At 32.4% G+C, this 22,063-nt stretch overlaps 1 protein-coding gene across 4 annotated transcripts; it reads left to right on the top strand.

Moving 5' to 3' along the window:
• Positions 1–327: 327 nt before the first annotated feature.
• LOC135143435 (pre-piRNA 3'-exonuclease trimmer-like) lies at positions 328–13,481 on the top strand. Of its 4 annotated transcripts, none has more exons than XM_064075309.1 (8): positions 332–625; positions 672–906; positions 952–1,845; positions 11,163–11,249; positions 11,559–11,653; positions 11,864–11,962; positions 12,011–12,113; positions 12,805–13,481. In XM_064075309.1, the coding sequence occupies exons 1-7, from the start codon at positions 501–503 to the stop codon at positions 12,072–12,074; spliced, it is 1,599 nt and encodes a 532-aa protein (XP_063931379.1). In that variant the 5' UTR covers positions 332–500; the 3' UTR covers positions 12,075–12,113; positions 12,805–13,481. The 4 variants fall into 4 exon arrangements, 3 of the variants coding, with proteins under 3 accessions (XP_063931385.1, XP_063931379.1, XP_063931376.1); XM_064075306.1 differs by having other exon boundaries at positions 12,654–13,481; XR_010282779.1 differs by having other exon boundaries at positions 333–625; positions 12,011–12,749.
• Positions 13,482–22,063: the final 8,582 nt, after the last annotated feature.

The following is a 22,063-nucleotide window of genomic DNA, read 5'->3' as shown; positions in this document are numbered from 1 at the left end:
GATACTAATGTGTGGTGATCTATATCAAAAAAGATTAATGAGTACAGCTGACACAACGGAACAAAAATAAATCTAAATCGTCTGGTTACTTTTAACAGGTACAAGTTTGCGGTTCTAAAATACACAAAACCTTTGTCGGTAACGTTCAAGAGTCAAAGTAATGGTGAAAATATCTTACAATAAAATTTAATGATTCACAAAGATTTTAATCATCTTCACGCATAAATAACTCCGTTTGAAACCTAGATGTTATGTATTTAAACTTAATTTTTAATTGTCAACAACAAAAAAATCAATTCCCGACTAACAGTTTAACAAATTGATAGATCATTAAAAATCTAGCAAAACGTTAACCAATCAAAATATTGCATTTTTCAATTTCCGCCCCCACCCTTTGATGTGATTGGCTCATTTCAACGGGTACTTAATTACCGCGTCGTAGCCACGTGATAAACGTGTGATCTTGAGTCGTGTTATTTATGTTCCCATTATTGTGAAAAATGTGTGAAATAACAAAAAATAATTTTAAAGAAAAGTTCCCCGACATCAAGAAGAGTCTGCAGAAAGCTAAATTTATTTCATTGGATCTGGAATTTAGTGCCTTAGAACCTTTACAAGCGCCAAGGTAGAAATCTAACCTCAAAAATGTACATTGCATGGACCAATTTCAGGTTGTTCGACAATAACAAAGAAAGATATGCCAAACTAAGGAAGAATTTGTTAAATGTAGTGCCTGTACAAGTAGGGATTACAGTATTTCATTTTGATAATACCACTGATGATTATTTTGGAGATATGTACACATTTTATGTAGCCCCTCCGGCTTTTCTAGTCATCGATAAGCCATTTTTTTTTCAAGCAAGCACAACGAAATTTTTGTGTTTACATAATTTTGATTTTAATAAGGTAATTAGGAATGCGGTTGCTTTCAACTACTGTTTTGTGATTTAGTTTGCTTATTTAGGTATACCCTACTTGAATAATGAAGAGGAACGAATTTTACGGGAGAAATTGGCATCGGGTGATTTGTTTGGAGAGAATTGTTTCTTGCGTAGTGAATTTAACGACGTTGTTAAAACATACGTACCAATAGTTTCTAAGTGGTACAATTCTAGTACAGTTGGGAACTTTCTTGAAATACCAGATTTAAAAAAATATGAACAATTTCACGAAATCATTTATTTTATGCATAAACATTTGCGGAGTCGGTTTCCAAATTTATGGACGTATGAAAAAAATGGGTGTTTTTGTGTTAAGAAGGTGAGCGTTGAGGAGTTAGAAGTTTTTAGAAAAAACTGCAAACTAAATGAAGATATTTTAAACGATTTGATCGGTTTTAAACATGTGTTTAACTTACTCGTGACGCTGCGTAAACCAATTATTGGCCACAATGTTTTACAAGACTTAATGATAATTATAAACAATTTCCACAGTCCTCTACCTGATTCATATTCGCAGTTCAAAGCGTTAACTCATAATTTATTTCCCACGATTTTTGATACAAAAAACGTCTATTATGAGTTGAGGTCAACGATTCCGAAGGAAAAGCTTCCAGAGGACACTGATTTAAAATCCCTGTTCAATTACTTCAAAGACGGTTTGGGAAGACACCTCGTCGTGAATTCAACAGCTATTGAAAGCAACATTGACCAACAAAAAGTCGACCACTACCATGACGCTGGTTGGGATTCCTACTGCACAGGATACATTTTTCTCAGAATGGCGCATTTCAAGATCGCTAAAAACTACCCAAAGCATAAAAAATTCGTCACTAACGAATTAATTGCGGCTGTGATGGAGTACAAAAATCGCGTCAATGTCATCAGAGGAGCCTCTTCCCACATCGTGAGTATGAAAAATATCCGTCCCCTGAACACCGTGTGATAAATTATGCGGCAGTTTTTTTTTTTCAAAACTAACCCATGGGGAACTGACGTTTATTTATGAGTGTTTAAACTGTTTTTGCAGCAAATGAATCATCACGGTGGGTTATTCTTAGAGCGGGAAATCCTTTGATATTACAATTAGACTGGACGTCAATCAATTGTGTTCTTGTAACGGTAAATTGGATGCGCCCAATTTGATCTGGATGGGAGTAAAAGGATGTTTTGCGATGTTAAATAAATAGCGGTGTTGATGTAATGGAACAACTTCCGTTTTTGCTCCTGAGAAATGTTCGATTTTGACATATTGTTGATTGGTCTGTTTGAGGCGATGATGATTAGAAGGCGGAATTATTTTTAGTACTTTAATTGCAGTGGGTTGAGTAAATCGGGGTTTCGGTTCAGCTGCAAAGCACATGTAATTCGACTTAAACGTGTCATAGTTGTGTTTGCTGAAGAATTTAGAAAAAATGCATCTGTGCAGATATTAAGATGTTAAAAGCATGAATTGGCATTTCTTTTAACAACTTGTTTTTAAAACCTCTAACCCAATTCTAAGTATACATTAACTGTTCTTGTTTTTGGTTGGAATTTTTCTTTCGGTTTTCGAAGATTTTAAATTTCCTCGAAAATCCTGGATTTACTTTTGTAGTAATAGATTTGGTTTAAAATGTCGAAATTTCCGTAGTACCGTTGGGACCTTTCTCAGTTCCTCATCAATTGACTTTTCGATTTCAGTCTTACACTTAGATTCCAATATTTCTATTTTTGTTCGTTTTCAAACGAAATTTTTCATCCCCGGTTCTTTCAGAGTTGTAAAAGTTTTCAACCCTTTCTTGATAGCACACTTCTGCACTATTTCAGGTCCCCAGGGTAATTCCCTCCCAATGGAATATTCTAGAAGCTCGTCGAAACTCGGCTTCAATCCACTGAAAATTTATTTTTATTTCAGCGTAATGAAAGTAATTTTTTCTCAAGTATGTGTGGGTAACACACCGATTTATATCTACAGAGTGAATCAATAAGCGTGCCGCTTCTCGGTACTTGTTAATTATTATTGGAGAAAAATTCAAAAACCCAAATTCTACGATGTTCTACTTTTGATACCCAACATACAATTTCTTTTTTAATAGAACAGCTTATGTATTTAATTCTTGCATACTTTTGTATATATAGTATGTCCCCGAATTGAGTTCACAAGAGGAAAAAAACTGTGTTTTCTATTTTTTACAAAAAAAATGACATAGGAATAACATTTTTTGCTTAATTCAAAACGAATAAATGTGTCCTTAAAATCGAAAAAACCTAAAAGTAACGAAGAACGTAGAAATATGAAAAAATAATTTTAAGAGTACAGATCATACTGAAGTTTTAATTGCAGATTTATTCGTTTTGATTTAAGCAAAAAATGTTATTCTTATGTCATTTTTTTGTGAAATAGAAAATCCGTTTTTCTTTTCCTTATGTGAACTCAATCCGAGGACATACTGTATATATATCAATAAAATATTGCAACGCAGATGTTAAAAATAGCCCTATTGCGTTTTTTTTTGTGAAACTTTCACAATGTTAAAAAAAATCAAGAAAACCAGAATAACTTGGCAACGACGCATCGCAAGTTCAAATTTTTTAAATTTTATAAATAAGATACGTCTGCACATGTGGTGTATGAACCCGTGTCGAATTTTCATCGTAGACATCCAGAATTTTTGGAAAAAATTCAAAACTGAATAATAATATTTTGCAATATAACTTTGAAACTGCAAAAGCGATTACTCTGAAATCTTGTAAATATTTTAAAGTAATCGTAATTGTGTTAAATCGTTAAGCAAAATTTATTCGTTTATCCCCTCCCAAAAAATTGAGGACGTCATCTCAAAATTTTGTCGAATAAATCCTCATTTGGAACTTACGCCCAACACGCTTCTTTACATTTACTTTAACATTACATACACATTTTTATTTTAACTTACAAGGGTTATCATAAAAAAATAAAAGTCGCAAAATCAGATCTTATAATTTTTCGAAAAATCTGGATTTATATTTACCTTTAACCAATTTATGAGATGTTTTTTCATCATTTTTCGTTTTTGCAACTTTAAGATCTGGTTTATGGAACGCGAATTAAAAGTTAATCGCGATCAATTTTAATTGAGGTCCGTTGCTATGCAACGTGTATGTTTTGACCAATCACGGGCTCATATTCTACATTTTAATCCTATGTTAAATTAATCGAGGATTCAATATTTAATTCGCTTTCCATAAACCGACCTCAATTTTTTCAATTTTTCAATTTCACGCATGCAGATTTTTCAGTTAATCGTTTCTTGAATTTTCCGTTTTGAAATTTTTCAGTTTTGCAATTTTTCGATATTATAATTTTTCATTCTTCGTTATTTTTGTTTCCTCAGTTTTCAAATTCTTTATTTTTCATTTTCCCGATTTTTTAATTTTCATTTTCTTGTATTTATTCACATTTTTTTTCATTTCCTTTATTTTTTCAATGTTTCTTTCGATTTTACAATTTTTCGTTCGTTTATTTCATTTTTCAAATTTTTAACTTTCAATTCTTCGAATTTCCAGTTCTCAAATTTTTTAATTTTGGAATTTTTATATTTCTCAATTAGCCGATTTTCCGATTTTTTAATTTCCAGTATTTCGAATTTACAGTATTTCGTTTTTTCGATTTTGTAGTTATTCGATTTGTAATGCCCGTTTGTACCGTACTTTTAATCACTTGATTAACTTTATATAGAGTTTTCTTTCAACAACAGGATAGTTAACATTTTTCAGTTTCTTGTTGGGAAAAAAGACTTCGTATATTAAGAAAAATGGACAAAATATAAGGCTCGCCCACCCACCTTTTCTCAATTGTGATGAATTCTTTTATTCATCGTGAGCTGAAGGGTGAAGCTTAGTTGCAAAATCTTCATTTCTCTATAAGAAATTACCATATGAAACATGTTTTTAAAAGGGTAGAATTTTCAAGAGAAATTTTGATGTTACAATTAAACTCCGCCCCTCGGTCTGATTAGGAATGAAAAAGTCATCACAACTGAGATCGGGTGGGTGGGTGGGGCTTAGCCCTTGGTTTTTTTTTTCTTAATGTACATAGTTTTCTTTCAACAATTTTTTGGTACAAAGAACCAGATATTATAATAAAAAACATAGTGTCAAGATATTATTCAATAATTTTGGACTGTACTTCTAATGTAAGCCACGTAGAAGAACTTGTACTTTCCGGTTTTTCTCGAAAAACTGAAGAAATGAAAAACTGAAAAATGTAAAAATTAAAACATTAAAAATTCAACTGAAATTTCAAATCGAAAAACTGGAAAATGTAAAAATTGAAACGTTCGAAAGTTGGTAAATCGGAAAACTGGAAAATTTAAAATGAAAACTCGAAGAGATATCGCAGAATTGTAGAAACGAAAAACAAAAAATTGAAACATTGCAAATGGAAAAATTGACGAAACGATTAATTGAAAAAAAGTAAAATTGAAAAAACAAAAAATTATAAAATCGAAACATTGAAAAATTGTAAAAAAATTGGTCTAAAGAGTTTAGACAGTACTTCCATCGCTGTCGGAAACGTGACGACAACATGCCTATTATGTTTTTTTTCGCAGCAGATTTCAAAGCATTCGGTTTTATAGTTCTTTTTTTTTTGAGTGACCCGGTATATGCAAATTCAAATACATAATATGAATGGAATGATAAATTACAAATACAGACTCATCATATTTTGTACATTCTAGATAGGATTTATTCGGCAAACTTTTGAGCTGACGTCATCAGTTTTTTGGAGAAGATAACCAAATATATTTTGACTAAAAATTTATTATGCTCTTTATAACCTTAAAACATCTGCAAGATTTCAAAACATTCGGTTTTGTAGTTACTGATTAATTCAATAAAATAAATTCACGCATTTATTTTTTTTTTTGAGTCACCTGTATATGCAAATCGAAAAAATTTGAATGGAATGATAAGTCACAAGAAGAGACTCACCATATTTTGTACATTTGAGATAGGATTTATTAAGCAAAATTTTGTGGTGACGTCATAAATTTTTTAGGGGGGACGACCAAATGCATTTTGGTCAAAAATTTACCATGCTTATAATAATTTTAAAACATCTTCAAGATTTCAACGCATTCGGCTTTGTAGTTCCTGCGTAAATCAATAAAATAAATTTAGTGTATTCATTAATATTTTTGAGTCACCCTGTATATGCAAATTAAAAAAATATGAATGGAGTGATAGATCACAAGTACAGGCTCATCATATTTTGTACATTTTAGATAGGATTTATTCGGCAAACTTTTGAGCTGACGTCATCAAGTTTTTGGAGGGGATAACCAAATATATTTTGACTAAAGATTTATGATGCTCTTTATAGCCTTAAAACATCTGCAACATTTCAAAGCATTCGGGTTAGCAGATTCAAAATTAAATTGTAAAATGTTGTTTTACAATTTTGATTTTTTTTCTAAAAATCTGCACGTTTAACAACAATCGGTCCAGTACTTTCGGAATTCGGAGATTATCTGTCTAATAAAAATCCGGGACGGCAGACAGACGGACAGACAGACGGAAATGGCAGACCTATTTCTTCGTCTTCTAGGGGTCATGAAAGATCGAGAAAACGTAAAAGTAGAGAGTCGGCCGACGGACTCGATTACAATACTTCCTTTGCTTACGCTCGGGAAGTAAAAAGAAAATAAAAACTAAAACGAAAAATTGGAAATGGAAAAGTTGAAAATTGAAAACTCGAGACACTCAATTCGAAAAATTGCAAAGTCTATAAATTGGAAAATTCAAAATTTGAAAAACTCGAAAAATTTGAAATCGAAAAAATAAAATAAAAAATGAATGATTGAAGAACTGAAAAATTCAAGTCAAAAAAGCTGTGGGACCGTTATTTACGCCACTGAAATTTACTTTATAGAGGATATTAAAAATTAAATAAAATTTTTCGAAAAAGTGGGATTTCATATTGGGCTCCACTTCAGATGCCAAGGAAGTTCTGCTAAAATAAACTTCGGCCAATTTCTTTTTATGAATTTGAGAAAGTCTCGAGTGCTGCAATGTTGTTTTTTTTTTAATCTGGGAGACTTGGGTACCCATGGTGTATTATTTTGGGAGCCCATGGAGATTTTTTTTGTAAATTATTTAAAACAATTTTGGGGGACTTTGGTGTTCTGTTTATGGAAAATTCTGACCTGATCTGTTTTTGAGTTAATTTTGAGACCCCGGGTTTTTTTTTTGAAAAACAATCTTGAGGTTCATTAAATTTCTTAAAAAATACGTCATTTGCTAAAATCAGTCTTATCTTAGTAGGTACTACCCCCGCCCACCCAGCCTCTCTTGTCTTGGAGGCTATGTCATTTGCCAAAATCGGTGTTATTTTAGCAGGTGCTAAACCCGCCCACCCACCCGCTATATTCTTAGAGGGATCTGATTTGCCAAAATCACTCCTATCTTAGCAGGTACTAGCCCTGCCCACCCACTTTTCTTTTCATAGAGAGTATGTCATTGCCAAAATCAGTTTCGTAGTAAGTACTGATGGCTAACTTTTACAAAAAATTATCAAAATTTGGAAACATTACGAGCTTATTTATATGCATAAGCCAGAAATTTTGAACATATTTTCTAGTGTTTAGTTGGTTATGCTTTAATGGATTTTTCTTTTGTTGGTTTTGTTTTTATTTATATTTTATAAATGTCTTATTACATGTTTTTTTGGCTTATTTATTAATGAAAAATAACATCCTATTTTATTAACAATAAGGCATAACGATTAATGACTACTGGTTGTTTTGGTTATTGACACTTTTCTGTTGCTATTACTAGAGTACTTTCTCAATGTTATTATTCTTCAAAATGTTGCAATTGTTGTTTGTTATCGACATCTATCAAAGGACATCTCATTTGCCAAAATCAATCTTATCTTAGCATACTAGTACCACCCACCCACCCTCTCTTTTCTTAGAGGGAATGTCATTTGCCAAAATCAGCCTTATCTTAGCAGGTACTAGCCCGTCCATCCACCCTCTCCTTTCTTAGAGAGTGTCTCATTGGCCAAAATCAGTTTTACCTTAGCAGCTACTAACCCCGCCCACCCACCCATCCTCTCTTTCCTTAGAGGGTATCTCATTTGCCAAAATCAGTCTTATCATGGCAGCTGCTAGCCCCGCCCGCCCACCCTCTCTTTTCTTAGAAGGTATGTCATTGCCAACGAAGTTATTAAAAAAAAAAACGATCATAGAAAAAATGTGTATGTGTAGTTACAGAGTAATATTCTTTTTGTACGCCCAATTACTGACGCATGTTTAAAATTAATATGTTAATTAAACAGTTGCTTTTTCCGTTCTTAATTAAATGATAATGAATTTTTTATTATGAAATTTTGGAAATATAAGTGAACAGTTGACGTAAATTGCTAGAATCCGCAGGATAATTGAGTAATAGTAGACAGCTCACCCATTTACTATTTTTAATGAACATTTCCTATTTTAAAGCGTTTCCTAATTTCTACTTTTTAACAAAAATGCTCTTATTTAAGCTTCTGATAATTTAATGATTTGAAATAATTAAAAAACAGTACAACTTGTTTACAGTTAATATCCACTGTGAAACCATAATTTCTTTAATTGTGTTATAATCTGGTTTTTAGTAAATGTGGTGATTTGATTTTAAAGCAGATATATATCAGTTAAATTGGACCAGCCTATATATTTTAAGTTTATTAATTTAGTTATTATTACTGATATTAAATTTCCTTCATATATGTCCTTTTAATATTTTGCTAGGTAAATTCTGTTTAAAGTTTACTAAATAATATGCTTCCATTCTGGCGCTTGATTGATTTTTAGTTCCCGAAAGTAAGCCAAGGAAGTATTGTAATAGGATCCATCCGACGAATGGCTAGTTTCATATTTTCTGGAAGTGTCATCACTCCTAGAGTACGAAACAATAGGTCTTCCATTCCTATTTGTCTGTCTGCCAAGTGTCCAGATTTTAATTACACAGATAATCTCTGAAACTACCAAACCGATTGATTGATGATAGTTATGAATCTTGTGTAAATGTTAAATGCTAACCAAAATTTGCAATGGTAAATGTTATTTAAATTTTATAAAATAACATACATACTCCTGTACTTGTGGTTTATGAATCCGTGTTGAGTTTTTAGCCTAGATATTCAGTGTTTTGAAAAAATCAGAATTTGCAAATTAACTTTGAAACTGCCATATCGAACGCTCTTACATCATGCAAACCTTTTAAGGTTATCGTAGGCATGGTAAATCGTTAATCAAAATATATCCGCTTAGCGTTTCCCATATTAATAACGTTATCACAAAATTTTGCCGAAAAAAAAAATTTAATTCTAAAAAATAACATACGCCTGCACTTGTGGTTTATGAATCCATTTCAAGTTTTTTGCCTAGACATTTAGATTTTGGAAAAAAAAACAGAATTGTATAACAGTGTTTTACATTTTACCTTCTAATTTTCAAAACCGAATGCTTTGAAATCTTGCAAACGCTTTAAGTAATAAAATGTACCTATTGAAATAGATTGATCTAAAAACTCTAAGACGTCAGCACAAAATTATCTACTATTATTTTTATTTGCACTTGCGGGAATTTAAAAAAATCAATTTTTATGAAAGTCGTGAAAACTGGGTTGTTTATACTGTGTTTCAGGGACGAGGGAAATTATGTCCTTTAAATTAATTTTTACTTTACGAGTGTGAGCTAATTGTTCATGTTCTCTCGACATTTCGTGGCTCCTAGAATACGAAAAAAATCCCGTTGTCTATCACTGTTGATTTTTATTAGAACTACTAGACCGATTGTTGTCATATTTTATATGCATCTATTTTAGGAATGTCGTGTAAAATCCTAACGAAAATTTATCTAGTTATTCTCACCAATAATGTGATGACGTCACCTCAAAGTATTGCATATTAAAATAACATATTCCTACACTTATGGTTCATGAATCCGTCTTAACTTTTTATCCTAGGCATCCAGCTTTTTTTAAATAAAATCAAAATTGTAGTAATATAATACCATAACATAATATAATAGAGTTTATTACCCAACAGATAATTCCAATAACAAGATAATTTATAGTTAGAGAGAAATAATAAATTATTTATATTAAAAAAATACTAGCTGGATAACTAGTACACACACTCTTTATACCCGCAAAATAAAACAAAATAAATTGTTTATCAAAATTGTATGTACACGTTTTATAAACTTTTGACTTTCAATTGATTAAATAAAAACTTCTGGAAAAATTATTTTCTGCACTTTTATGTGACAAGTTTCAAAGCATTTTCCGCTAGAACCAGTTATTTCCCCCGATATTTTATAATAAAATCATCAGTTTTTGCAATTAAGTTGTTAATCCTTCATTATTAAATAATGAGCAGAATTACGTAAACTGCTTTGGAAATTTTAATAAGTCCTTACATAACTATAAATAATCGATAGAATAATTATTTTCACTTCTATAAGTGATCAATAGGCAATGCGCATAGCCAGCTATGCGGAGGGAGTGAAGTTCTCGACGCCCAAATTTTGTCATACATTCACACCTTACAAAATTAATTACGTACCTACTAATAACAGGAACAGGCGTTTTGATGTACCCTGCGTCTACTCCATTTTCACTTTCATTAGAAGTGTTTTTGATGCGCAAGCATCACTAAAAATAATAAAATTTATGAAAATCTTTGACGTTTTTAAATATAATTTCCAAAACGCAAAAGATAGGAAAATCTAGAAAATCCCAACAATGCCCCTTCAGCGACGTAAATATATAATAATAAACAGCATCAAGGTTGTTTAGTTATATCTGTTTTTCATTAGTTTTGTCTAGATTGGACATAAGCTATCAAAAAAAGTTTCAAACGACATGTTGTGGGCGTACTGTAGTAAGGAACTGTTTTAAATTTGTCGTTTGAGCGACGACGTGATTATAAACTTGAATTTTTAATAATAGGATGTTTTTGAAATTAAATAAAAATTTATCGCTTCCGTCAAAAGCCTATGTTTCAGCATTATCACAATAAATTTTTTTTAAATATAATCTCTCAGTCAAGGTTACAAACTCCCCGTCGTAAAACTCTTTGAAATGACTCTATTTTCCTGGACTTGGCATACCGTTAGAATTTCGAATTCTAGGCCGCGCTGCTATCAGATGGTGTTCATTTTGGCCCGAATTTAATGAAATAATTAACAGTATTTTTTTCATGCGAAGAGAATCGATGGAGAGGATCCAACTTCCAATAGGCCACCTTGGTTAATTGTCGAGTCTTTAAAAAATGAACCACTCGACGTAAGTGACGTAAGTAAGCTAATTAATAAGAAAAAAGTTCCAAAAATAAGATAATTTATGAAGACAATACAAATTTGAGCGTGTGTTAATAGTTGTGCTTTTGCCAATCATAAAAGTCGTATCCCATTATTTGTTAGAGAATGTCACGCATTTTTATAACCACCAAAAATTGTCCGCTAAAAATATTCGTTGGAAGAGACCTTCCTAAAGTTATATTTACACTTTTTCATGTCGCTCTTAACAAATTTCGTATGGGATAATTTGACGCCAGAAGATAATCGATTTTTATTTGTTTCGACTATTCATTTATTTTTCCAGCTCATGTCTACTCTTAGCTCGTACGGTTCCGTCGACATCAAAAAATTCTCTTCGAGTGGAAACCGGGTCTTAGTCGCCGTGGATAATTACAGGGCGTAAGTATTTTCACAATCGACCTATTTTCGTTTCTTTTAGTACTGTATCTACAGCGCTTTACACTTAATTGGATCAGCACAGATTCATTACACCTGTTTTTAATTAATAACTCCCGAGATGTAGCCAAACGATATTTTTATAATTGGAAGCAATATTTTTAGCAGTTTATGGGTCTTGCTGTTTTTATAGCCATCTCTTTGTGTTTTCAGCGCTCGTGACATATCGAAAGTCCTCAAAACTCATCAGAAATTTCAAGTGCGCCAGTACAACGCCTTGAGGCACTCCCCTCTGGCACAAGTTGTGCTTTTGTAAGTATTGGAGGCGGAAAGTCGCACTAACTATTACTGGAATTCCAGAAGCGCGGTGACCATTTCTGGTACCTTGCTGTTATGGCTTACCCACAGGATGTCGAAGAGATAGCGCCTTGTTTTCGTAGTTTTACATTGAATAGAATTTTTTGTAAGTTCGACACTTGACTACGGTCTTTTTTTGGCGCGAACAATAGCTCCATCCAATAAATTTGAATCGTGGAAAATATATGGCTTTGTGTAAGCCAATTGCACGTGTCTTGGGCCAAACCTCTGACTAAATTATCTCGTATACTTCTATAACAGCTGTAATGAGTGCTGTTAGCTCGCATAATTTAAATTTAAAAATAACCGAGCTGTAATATTGGCGCTTTAGCGTTATTTTCGCTCGCTATTGACTTAATGACCTATTAACTTAGTTGCAAAAGTGTCATGTGAATAAAGTTTCCATTAACGGGTAATCGAATAATAAAACTTCTAGGGGAAGCGACTATTAATAAAAACTGTTGATTGATATTTGGTTCGTTTTCAAGGCGATTTAGCCAGATTGTGATCGGTCTAAAGACCTCTGATGATTTTTTTATTGCCGAAACTTATCTGTTCTTAACCTTGTCCACCGTTTCTATTTTGCAACAGAATTTAATTTATTGTATTTCTATTGGATTCAGTTTTAGACTTTCCTTCGTTTCAGGGTTGTGAGGATTTTTGTCATTGTCGCCCATTAATTTTAGAAGAAGATAATACAAATGCGAAACGACACATTTAATAAATTCTCCTTTTATTCACTGTAACATTGTCGTTTGAAAATTTTCCAAGTTACGTAATCCTAAATATTTTTTTAGAAATCGTCCTTTTGTCTGGGAGTATTGTGCTGTTATGACCTGTGTACGCTTATAAAAGATCACGTATGTTGTTTACATTGAGATCCTGGATGTGATTAATGAACACTTTGTACAAAAAACGAAAATTTTATTGGTTGTTGTACGATGATGCAAACTGTTTTCCACCTTTTCGTGGTATGTGTCTGTAATATTTTTAAAAGCTTGGGAAGTGTGTTGTTGAACGATCTAAATATTTTTTTTTAGCGAAACGACAAGTTTTGCCTTTTGTTGAATTTATATTTTAAAAGAATTGTTCTGTTTTCAGAGATCTTCTAACTTTTTATTATAATTAAGATTTCATGACTTCCTGATTATTCAATATTCCAAGTGCCCCAGATTTTATAGGATAAGCAATATTTCGTGTATTGGTAGAGATATCATGATAAGAAACTCCTGTTGGAGGCAATATCGAAGAGGAAAACCTAGGTTACGTCGTGTCATAAAAAATATGGAATGTTTACAGACGCAAGTGGTGGAACTGTTAGGAGAGGGTGCCGTAAATATAGACAAACATTATTAGAATAAGTGATTTAGATATTTAAATGGCAAAACTAAACAATTAAAAAATGTTTTATTATTTATCTGAAACCTTTCCGAGGGAAACTGACAGGAATAAAGTCCATCCATTTTATAATCCATCTTTTAAATCTTTTTTTTAACCTTTCCCATCATTCCTCAATATTTAATGTTAATTTACCAAGAATAAATGATAATGATATTCGTTTACATTGTGGACTATCGTATTTAGAATTCGGTTGTATTTAATAGTGTTGAATCGGGTATCAAAAGTATTTCAGAAGTTTTCGAAATGCTGATGTAAGGTAGAGCTTTTGAACATCCTTTCTATTGAATTTTCACTGCCACCAATTCAGTTGACACACGTAATTAGCCTATCAACCACTTATAATCCGCCAACTTTTTCAACCCAGCCTAAGAAGCAAGACGTCGTGTGTATTTCTAAGTATGAGGCAAAAATTCGCTCCTGAATATCAAGAACATCAAAAATAGAAGACCAGAATCCCCGAGATTTTTTCTAATGTTTCAAAAATAAAAAACGGGGACCCCGACATTCTTGATTTTTTTTTTTTTCAAAATAATGCAGCAAAAACCCCGAGATTTTTGAAAGTGTTTTCAGGAACAAGACACCTCCAGGTCCTCAAGATTTTTCAATTTTTTTCAAAAATAAAACACCAAGGATCACCGAGATTTCTTAAGTTGTTTCAAAAGTAAAGTTAGGGACCCTCGACTTTTTTCAATTTTTTTACACAAATGAGATAATACATACATATAAAAGGAACCCCGGAGATTTTTTCAAGTGTTAAAAAAACGTCGGGTCACCCAAGATCCTTTCAAATTCTTCCAAAAACAAAATTCAGGTTCCCGAGATTTTTTGGAATTCTTTCAAAATAAAAAGGGCCTCCCGGATTATATAAAACATTTTTTCAAAAATAGAACAGCAGTGATCCCCTAGATTTATTCAGTTGTTTCAAAAATAAAACCAGAGACCCCACCTTTCTTCTTTTTTTTTTTTTCAAAAATAATACATCAATAAATAATATACCTGAGACTTTTTCAGATCTTAAAAAAAAAAATAAGGTCCCCAAGAACCTCTTGAACTATTTCAAAAACAAAATTTCAGGGTCCCTCCAGGTCCTTTGAATTTTTTTCAAAACAAAACGGGTCTCCAAGATCATATCAATTTTTTGCAAAATAGAACACCAGGGATCCCCGAAATTTTTTCAAGTCTTAAAAAAAAATGTACGGTCACCCAAGATCCTTTCAAATTCTTCCAAAAACAAAATTTCAATTCCTCGAGATTTTTTGAAATTTTCCAAAACAAAAGGGTGAAATTCTTTCAAAACAAAAGGGACCTCCAAGATTATATCAAACTTTTTCTGGATTAAAACACCGGCGGTCCTCTAAATTCTTTCAATTAAAAAAAAAAATAGAACACCAAGGACCCCCGAAAATTTTACAATTGTTACAAAAGGAAAAAACAGGGGATCCCGACATTCTTTAAATATTTTTTCAAAAATAATACAGCAAGAAGCCCGACATTCTTATGTTATTGTTTTGAAAAATAATATGACAAAAAGCCCAAGATTGTTTAAAGTGTTAAAAAACGTAGGGTTACCCAATATCCTTTCAAATTTTTCAGAGATAAAACATCAAAAGCCCTTACGATTTTTTCAATTTTTTCAAAAACTAGAGATCCCCGAGATTTTTTTTTAACTGCTCAAAAAATAATACAGCAGAAACCCCAGAGATTTTTTTCAAGTGCCACAAAAAAAAAACGTGTACCCAAGATGCTTACAAAGTCTTCCAAAAACAAAATTCCTTGAGATTTTTTGAAATTCTTTGAAAACAAAAGGCACCTCCCGGATTATATAAAAAAATTCAGGAGCAAAACAATCTTTTTCAAAAATAGAACAGCAGTTATGCCCGAGAATTATTCAGTTGTTTCAAAAATAAAACCAGAGCCCCTCCCCCACACTTTTCTTAATTTTTTTTTTTCAAAAATACTACAGCAGGAATAATATATATACCTGAGACTTTTTCAGATGTTAAAAAAAAAGCTAAGGTCCCCAAGAACCTCTTCAACTGTTTCAAAAAGAAAATTTCAGGGTCCCTCCAGGTTTTTTGAAATATTTTCAAAACAAAACGGGTCTCCGAGATCATATCAAATTTTTTCAGGAACAAAACACCAGAGGTCCTCAAAACTCTTTCAGTTTTTTGCAAAATAGAACACCAGGGATCCCCAAGATTTCTTCATTTGTTTCAAAAATAAAATCAGGGATCCCCAATCTTTCTTCAGTTTTTTTCAAAAATAATACAGCCTGAACTTCCGAGATTTTTTCAAGTGTTAAAAAAATGTACGGTCCCCAACAGCCTTTTAAATTCTTCCAAAACAAAATTCAGGTTCTGAGATTTTTTGAAAATTTTTCAAAATAAAGAGGTGTCCGATATTATATCACTTTTTTTTTCAGGAACAAAACAGACAAGACATTTTCAGTTGTTTGAAAAATAAAACATCAGGAACCCCCGACATTCTTTCAGCTTATTTCAAAGATAATGCAGCAGGAACGTCGACATTCTTTCATTTGTTTTCAAAAATAATACAGCAGTACCCCGAGATTTTTTTCAGTGTTATATCAAATTTTCATGAACAAAACATCAAAGGCTCTAAAGATTCTTTTTCAAAAATAGGACACCAAAGATCCCCGAGATTTCTTCAGTTGTTCAAAAATAAAACTAGGGACCCCTTTCTTCGATTTTTTTCAAAAATTAGATATACAGCCTGAATCCCCGAGATTTTTCCAAATGTTAAAAAAATGTTGGGTCCCCAAAAGCTTTTTAAATTCTTGCAAAAGCAAAATTTCAAGGTCTCGAGATTTTTTAAATATTTTGGAGAACCAAACACCCCAGGCCTCAAGATTCTTTCAATATTTTTCAAAAATAAATCATCAGGGATCCCCGAGGTTCTTTCAGTTTCTTCAAAAACAAAACACCGGGAACCCCCAACATTCTTTCAATTGTTTTCAAAAATAATACAGTAAGAACACCGAGATTTTTTCAAAAAAAGGAGGGTTCCCAAGATCGTTTCATATTCTTCCAAAATAAAATATGAGGATCCCCGAGATTTTTTGAAATTTTTTCAAAACAAAAGGGACCTCCGAGATTGTTAAAAATTTTTCAAGAACAAAATACTCCAGGCGTTCAAGATTTTTCAAAAAAAAAAAAAAATAGAACACCAGGGATCGCCGAGATTTCTTAAGTGGTTTCAAAAATAAAATTAGGGACCTTCAACTTAAAAAAAATTCAAAAATAATATAATTTAGCAGGAACACCCCAGGTTTTTTCAACTTTGTGTTAAAAAAAATTAGGGTTACCCAAGATCCTTTCAAATTCTTCCAAAAACAAATTTTGAAATTTTTTCAAAACAAAAGGGTGAAATTCTTTCAAAACAAAAGGGGCCTCCATAATTATATCAAACTTCTTCAGGAATAAAACACCGGCAGTCCTCTAGATTCTTTCAATTTTTTTCAAAAATAGAACACCAGGGAACCTCGAAAATTCTTCAATTGTTACAAAAGTAAAAAAACGGGATCGCCCAAAATTCTTCCAAAAAAGGGCCTTCAGAGGTTATATCAAATTTTTCAAGGACAAAACATCAAAGGACCTGACGATTTTTTCAATTTTTTTCAAAATACCAGAGATCCACGATATTTTTTTCAACTGTTCTAAAAATAATAGGTACAGCAGAAACCTCAGAGATTTTTTCAAGTGCTACAAAAAAAAACGCAGTGTACCCAAGGTCGTTATAAATTCTTCCAAAAACAAAATGTCAGGTTCCCCGAAATTTTTTGAAATTCTTTCAAAACAAAAGGAACCTCCTGGATTATATCAAAATTTTTCAGTAACAAAACACCCCACGTCTTCAAGATTTTTTAATTTTTTTCAAAAATAGAACATCTGGGATTCCTGAGGTTTCTTAAGTTTTTTCAAAAATGAGATAATATAACAGGAACCCCAAGATTTTTGCAAGTGTTTAAAGAACTGGAGGCCCACCCAAGCTCCCATCAAATTCTTCCAACATTTCAAGTTCCCCAAATTTTTTGAAATTCTTTCAAAACTGAAAGGGCCTCCTAGATTATATCAAACTTTTTTAGGAACAAAACATGGGAGGTCCTCTAGATTTTCTAATTTTTTTTCAAAAATAGAACACCAGGGATCCCCGTGAATTCTTCAGTTGTTGCAAAAATAAAAAACCGGGAACCTCCGACATTCTTTACATTTTTTTCAAAAATAATACAAGAAACTCGACATTTTGTTGATTGTTTTCAAAAATAATACGGCAGAAAGCCGAAGATTTTTTAAAGTGTTAAAAAACGTAAGGTCACCCCAAATTCTTCCAAGAACAAAAGGGCTTTCCGAGATTATATCAAATATTTCAGGCACGAAACCTCAAAGGCCCCGACGATTTTTTTAAAACACCAGAGATCTCTAAGATTTTTTTTCAACTGCTCAAAAATAACACAGCAGAAACCCCAGAGTTTTTTTCAAGTGCTGTAAAAAAACGTAGTCTACCCAAGATGCTTACAAATTCTTCCAAAAACAAAGTGTCAGGTTCCCCCAAGATTTTTTGAAATTCTTTCAAAACAAAAGGAACCTCCCGGATTATATAAAAAAATTCAGGAGCAAAACATCTCAGGCCCTCAAGATTTTTTCAACTTTTTTCAAAAATAAAACCAGGGCCCCTCACCTTTTTTATTTATTTTTTTTTCAAATATAATACAGCAGCAATAATATACCTGAGACTTTTCCAGATGTTAAAAAAATTTAAGGTCCCCAACAACCTCTACTTCAAAAACAAAATTTCAGGGTCCCTCGAGGTTTTTTAATTTTTTTCAAAACAAAACGTATCTCCGAGATCATATCAATTTTTTTCAGGAACAAAACATCAGAAGTTCTCAAGACTTTAAATTTTTTGCAAAATAGAACAGCAGGGATCCCCGATCTTTCTTCAGTTTTTTTCAAAAATAATGCAGCCTGAACTTCCGAGATTATTTCAAGTGTTAAAAAAATGTACGGTCCCCAACAGCCTTTTAAATTCTTCCAAAACAAAATTTCAGGTTCTCGAAATTTTTCAAAACAAAACGGGTCTCCGAAATTATATAATTTTTTTTCAGGCCCAAAACACGAGAGGTCCTTAAGATTCTTTCAAATTTTTCCAAAATTAGAACACTAGGGATCTCCGTTGTTTCAGTTGTTTGAACAATAAAACATCAGCAACCCATGACACAGTGGTGGCTCGTGACCTTTTCAAATGGGGGGACACAACTCGCGTTTTGCCATGAACACTTTTTTATCAATAAATCGAAGCCCTAAATTTTTCACTACAATTTTATTATCGTAAGACCGAGGACGATTTTTTATTAAACATTCAACTGAATTCATTATTTTTATTTAAAACTGAATTACTGCTAGCGGTCTCTGTTCAAATAGGACCCAATTCCAGCCAAACACAGCGACTAGAGGCGCGGTTTCCATGGCAACGGTGTAAACAAAACGTCTAAATGAGTCATGATTTGGTCTCGGTCTCCGTTTACAACATCTGTAGAAGTTTTGATACATTTGATAGAAATGGAGCGAGATAAAAAAATTAGTTTTAAGTTTTAATAGTTATAACACCAACTTCCGGATAATTTTTTAAATATTATTTTTCTTCGAGATTTCATTTTTTATGAACAAAACTTCAAAGGCCCCAAAGATTGTTTCAAAATTTTTCAAAAATTAGATATACAGCCTGAATCCCCGAGATTTTTTCAAATGTTAAAAAAAATGTAGGGTCCCCAAGAGCTTTTTAAATTCTTCCAAAAACAAAATTTCAGGGTCTCGAGATTTTTGAAAATTTTGGAAAACAAATTTTTTTCAAAAATAGAACATCAGGGATTCTGGAGGTTTTTTCAGATGCTTCAAAAATAAACCACCGAGAACCACCGACATTCTTTCAATTGTTTTCGAAAATAATGCAGTAAGAACGAGTTTTTTTCAAAAAAAAGGAGGGTTCTCTAGATCGTTTCAAATTCTTCCAAAAACAAAATATGAGGTTCCCCCGAGATTTTTTGAAATTCTTTCAAAACAAAAGGGACCTCCGAGATTGTTCCAAAATTTTTCAGGAACAAAACACCCCAGGCCTTACAAGATTTTTCAATTTTTTTCAAAATTAAAACCCCAGGGATTCCCAAGATTTCTTAAGTTGTTTAAGAAATTAAAGCATGAGATTTGTTTAAGCGTTGAAAAAAACGAACCTCCCAGATTCTATCAAAATTTTTCAGGAACAAAATATCCCAGGCCTCCAAGATTAATGTTTTTTTCTTTTTTCAAAATAGAACACCAGAAATCCTCCAAATTATTCAAATTTCTGCCAATAATTATCCGAAAAAGGGGCCGAGTTGTAGCTTTAAAACATCCCAAAGATTTAAGTGTACTAACCTTACAATTTAATGAACTTGTTAACATTTTGCTGTTTGTACGGCTTCCACTTTACGGTTTCCGTTCGACTCAATTCACAATTACGAATAAATGTAAAATAATTCTCGGATTCTGAATTATAAAATTTCTAAGAATTAAAAGACAGAACGGAAGTTTTGAGTTTGCTACTTTTTCAGCTAGAATAAACTTAGTGTTCTTAATTATAAAACTTATTAGTGAGAACAAAAGACTGAACTCCTACCCCGCAAATTTTTGCTTCGAAAATTAGAAAAGTTAGATAGATGTGTGGGCGTCTCAAAAGCAAGTGGGAGTGAAATGAATACCTACATTACCGTTAGGTACACGATACCCTAAAGAAATAATTCCAGAACCAGAAACTGTATCAAGAATCTCGTGGACGGTTTTAATTCACAGAACACAAACATTGTGTAATATATCGAATATTTGATATTTGTTAAAAGAGTATGTATGATTCTTTTAACTAATACGTAGGTAAATCAGCGATGTTTGTCTAAACTCATACTCAAAGTTCAAAAATTACATAACACAATCGTATTTAGGTACTATTTTAGAAAAAGTAGTGTCTAAATACCGGAAACAACCACAAATGCTAACCAAAATTTGTCACATCATCCCCACCAAAAAAGTGATGACGTCACCTCAAAACTTCTCCAAGTAAATTCTAATCAAAATGTGCAATAATACGCTTCCATACATCTGATTTATTAATCCACGCATTTTTAATCTTACACATTTAGATTTATCAAAAAAATAAAATAAAATTTAACTTAGGAAATATGCACAAGCTTTAAGGTTATTACGAATATGGTCATTGGCTATTCAGAATTTACCGATTCATCCCTTCGAAAATTTTCAGTTTGACTTTATCCGTAAATTTTGTAAAATTTGTATAATCAGATTTTATAAGTTGAAAAAACCGACAATTTAGACCAATTTTGTAAATTTATATGACAATTAAATAATGATTATAGTAAAGCTGCAGTATTTATGATATTTAAAATTAATACAAAGTTGCAGGATCATGTTGTAAATTTTGACTGATGAGTAATTATGGAAAATATTTGCGAGTTATTTTTTGACTAGTTGCGTACTACATTAGAAAGTCGCCAATTTCTTAACGCTAGCCACGTATTTTATAAAATGGGAAGGACAGGTACGTTTTGACGAGGGTTACGTAGCCATTAACTCGAATTAGTTTGTATGATTTAGGAAGAAGTTCGACGACGGCGTTATCTCCATCATCTAAGGTGACATAATCCCCAAAGTAAACTTTCATACGGGTTAATAATATCCTGAAACTTATAAACTTCTCGAGGATCTTCACCCAAGTTAAAAGTAGATACTTAAATATTTATTAATATTTGGAGAAGTTTAATGCACGTGCAAACACGAGTATCGAAACGTAAAGTGCCCGCATTTGTGATATTAATAATTTAAGAAAAATGGACCGCTGGCGTATTTGTTTATTCAGGTAAATACGGTTTGGACACATTCTGAAGCAAAATATAAACAGCGTCTGAAATTAAACCACCTTTTAAGACTTGACGTCATTTCGAGGAAACTCGATATAAAAATGATTTTTTGTGTTCGTGAATTTGGGTCGCGGGACCGCGGCTGATTAATTCTGTGTTTTGCGGCGTTTCGATTTTGCAAGACGAATCGAAGCGTATCTGCCACAAATTTCAAAAGCCTCTGTTTACCCTTGGAGATATTTTCATTTCCTCCTATTTATGCGAATACAGCAAGACTATTTTTGTTTGCTATGTTAGCAATGTCAAGTTGTCCACCCACCAAACTCAGACTACGTTATTTTTGGGTAATATTGATGGATGCGCTATTTTAGAAATTCTAATTTACGCGTTTTACGAACAATTAAAAATAAAACACCTTTTGCAACTCCGCTGCGCCCTTTTTATAGCTTATGAATCATTCGTATTTATAGAGGCAGCGATTTTTTTATTTAAATGGTCAAATGCGTGCCTCTGGGTGTCGGCATCTGAGACTCGGGTCAGGCCGGAGCACAGTTCACGTGTAATTCAGATGCCTATACTGTCTGTAAAAATACTACATCAAGGTTGGGAGACTGTGTCACACGCGAGTATATTCGCGGAAGCTAGTAATGCAGCCCAATTTTAGACCATTATGAAACATTTTCGCCGTCGAGATGACGCAGGATCCTATGACGTCCACTTAAAGAAAAGCC

The sequence above is a fragment of the Zophobas morio genome, unplaced genomic scaffold, assembly GCF_036711695.1.
Source record: "Zophobas morio isolate AGI-343-1 ecotype UQ-CSIRO unplaced genomic scaffold, CSIRO_AGI_Zmor_V1 ptg000004l, whole genome shotgun sequence".
Taxonomy (NCBI): domain Eukaryota; kingdom Metazoa; phylum Arthropoda; class Insecta; order Coleoptera; family Tenebrionidae; genus Zophobas; species Zophobas morio.
This window is presented reverse-complemented; position numbering and strand designations above follow the sequence as displayed.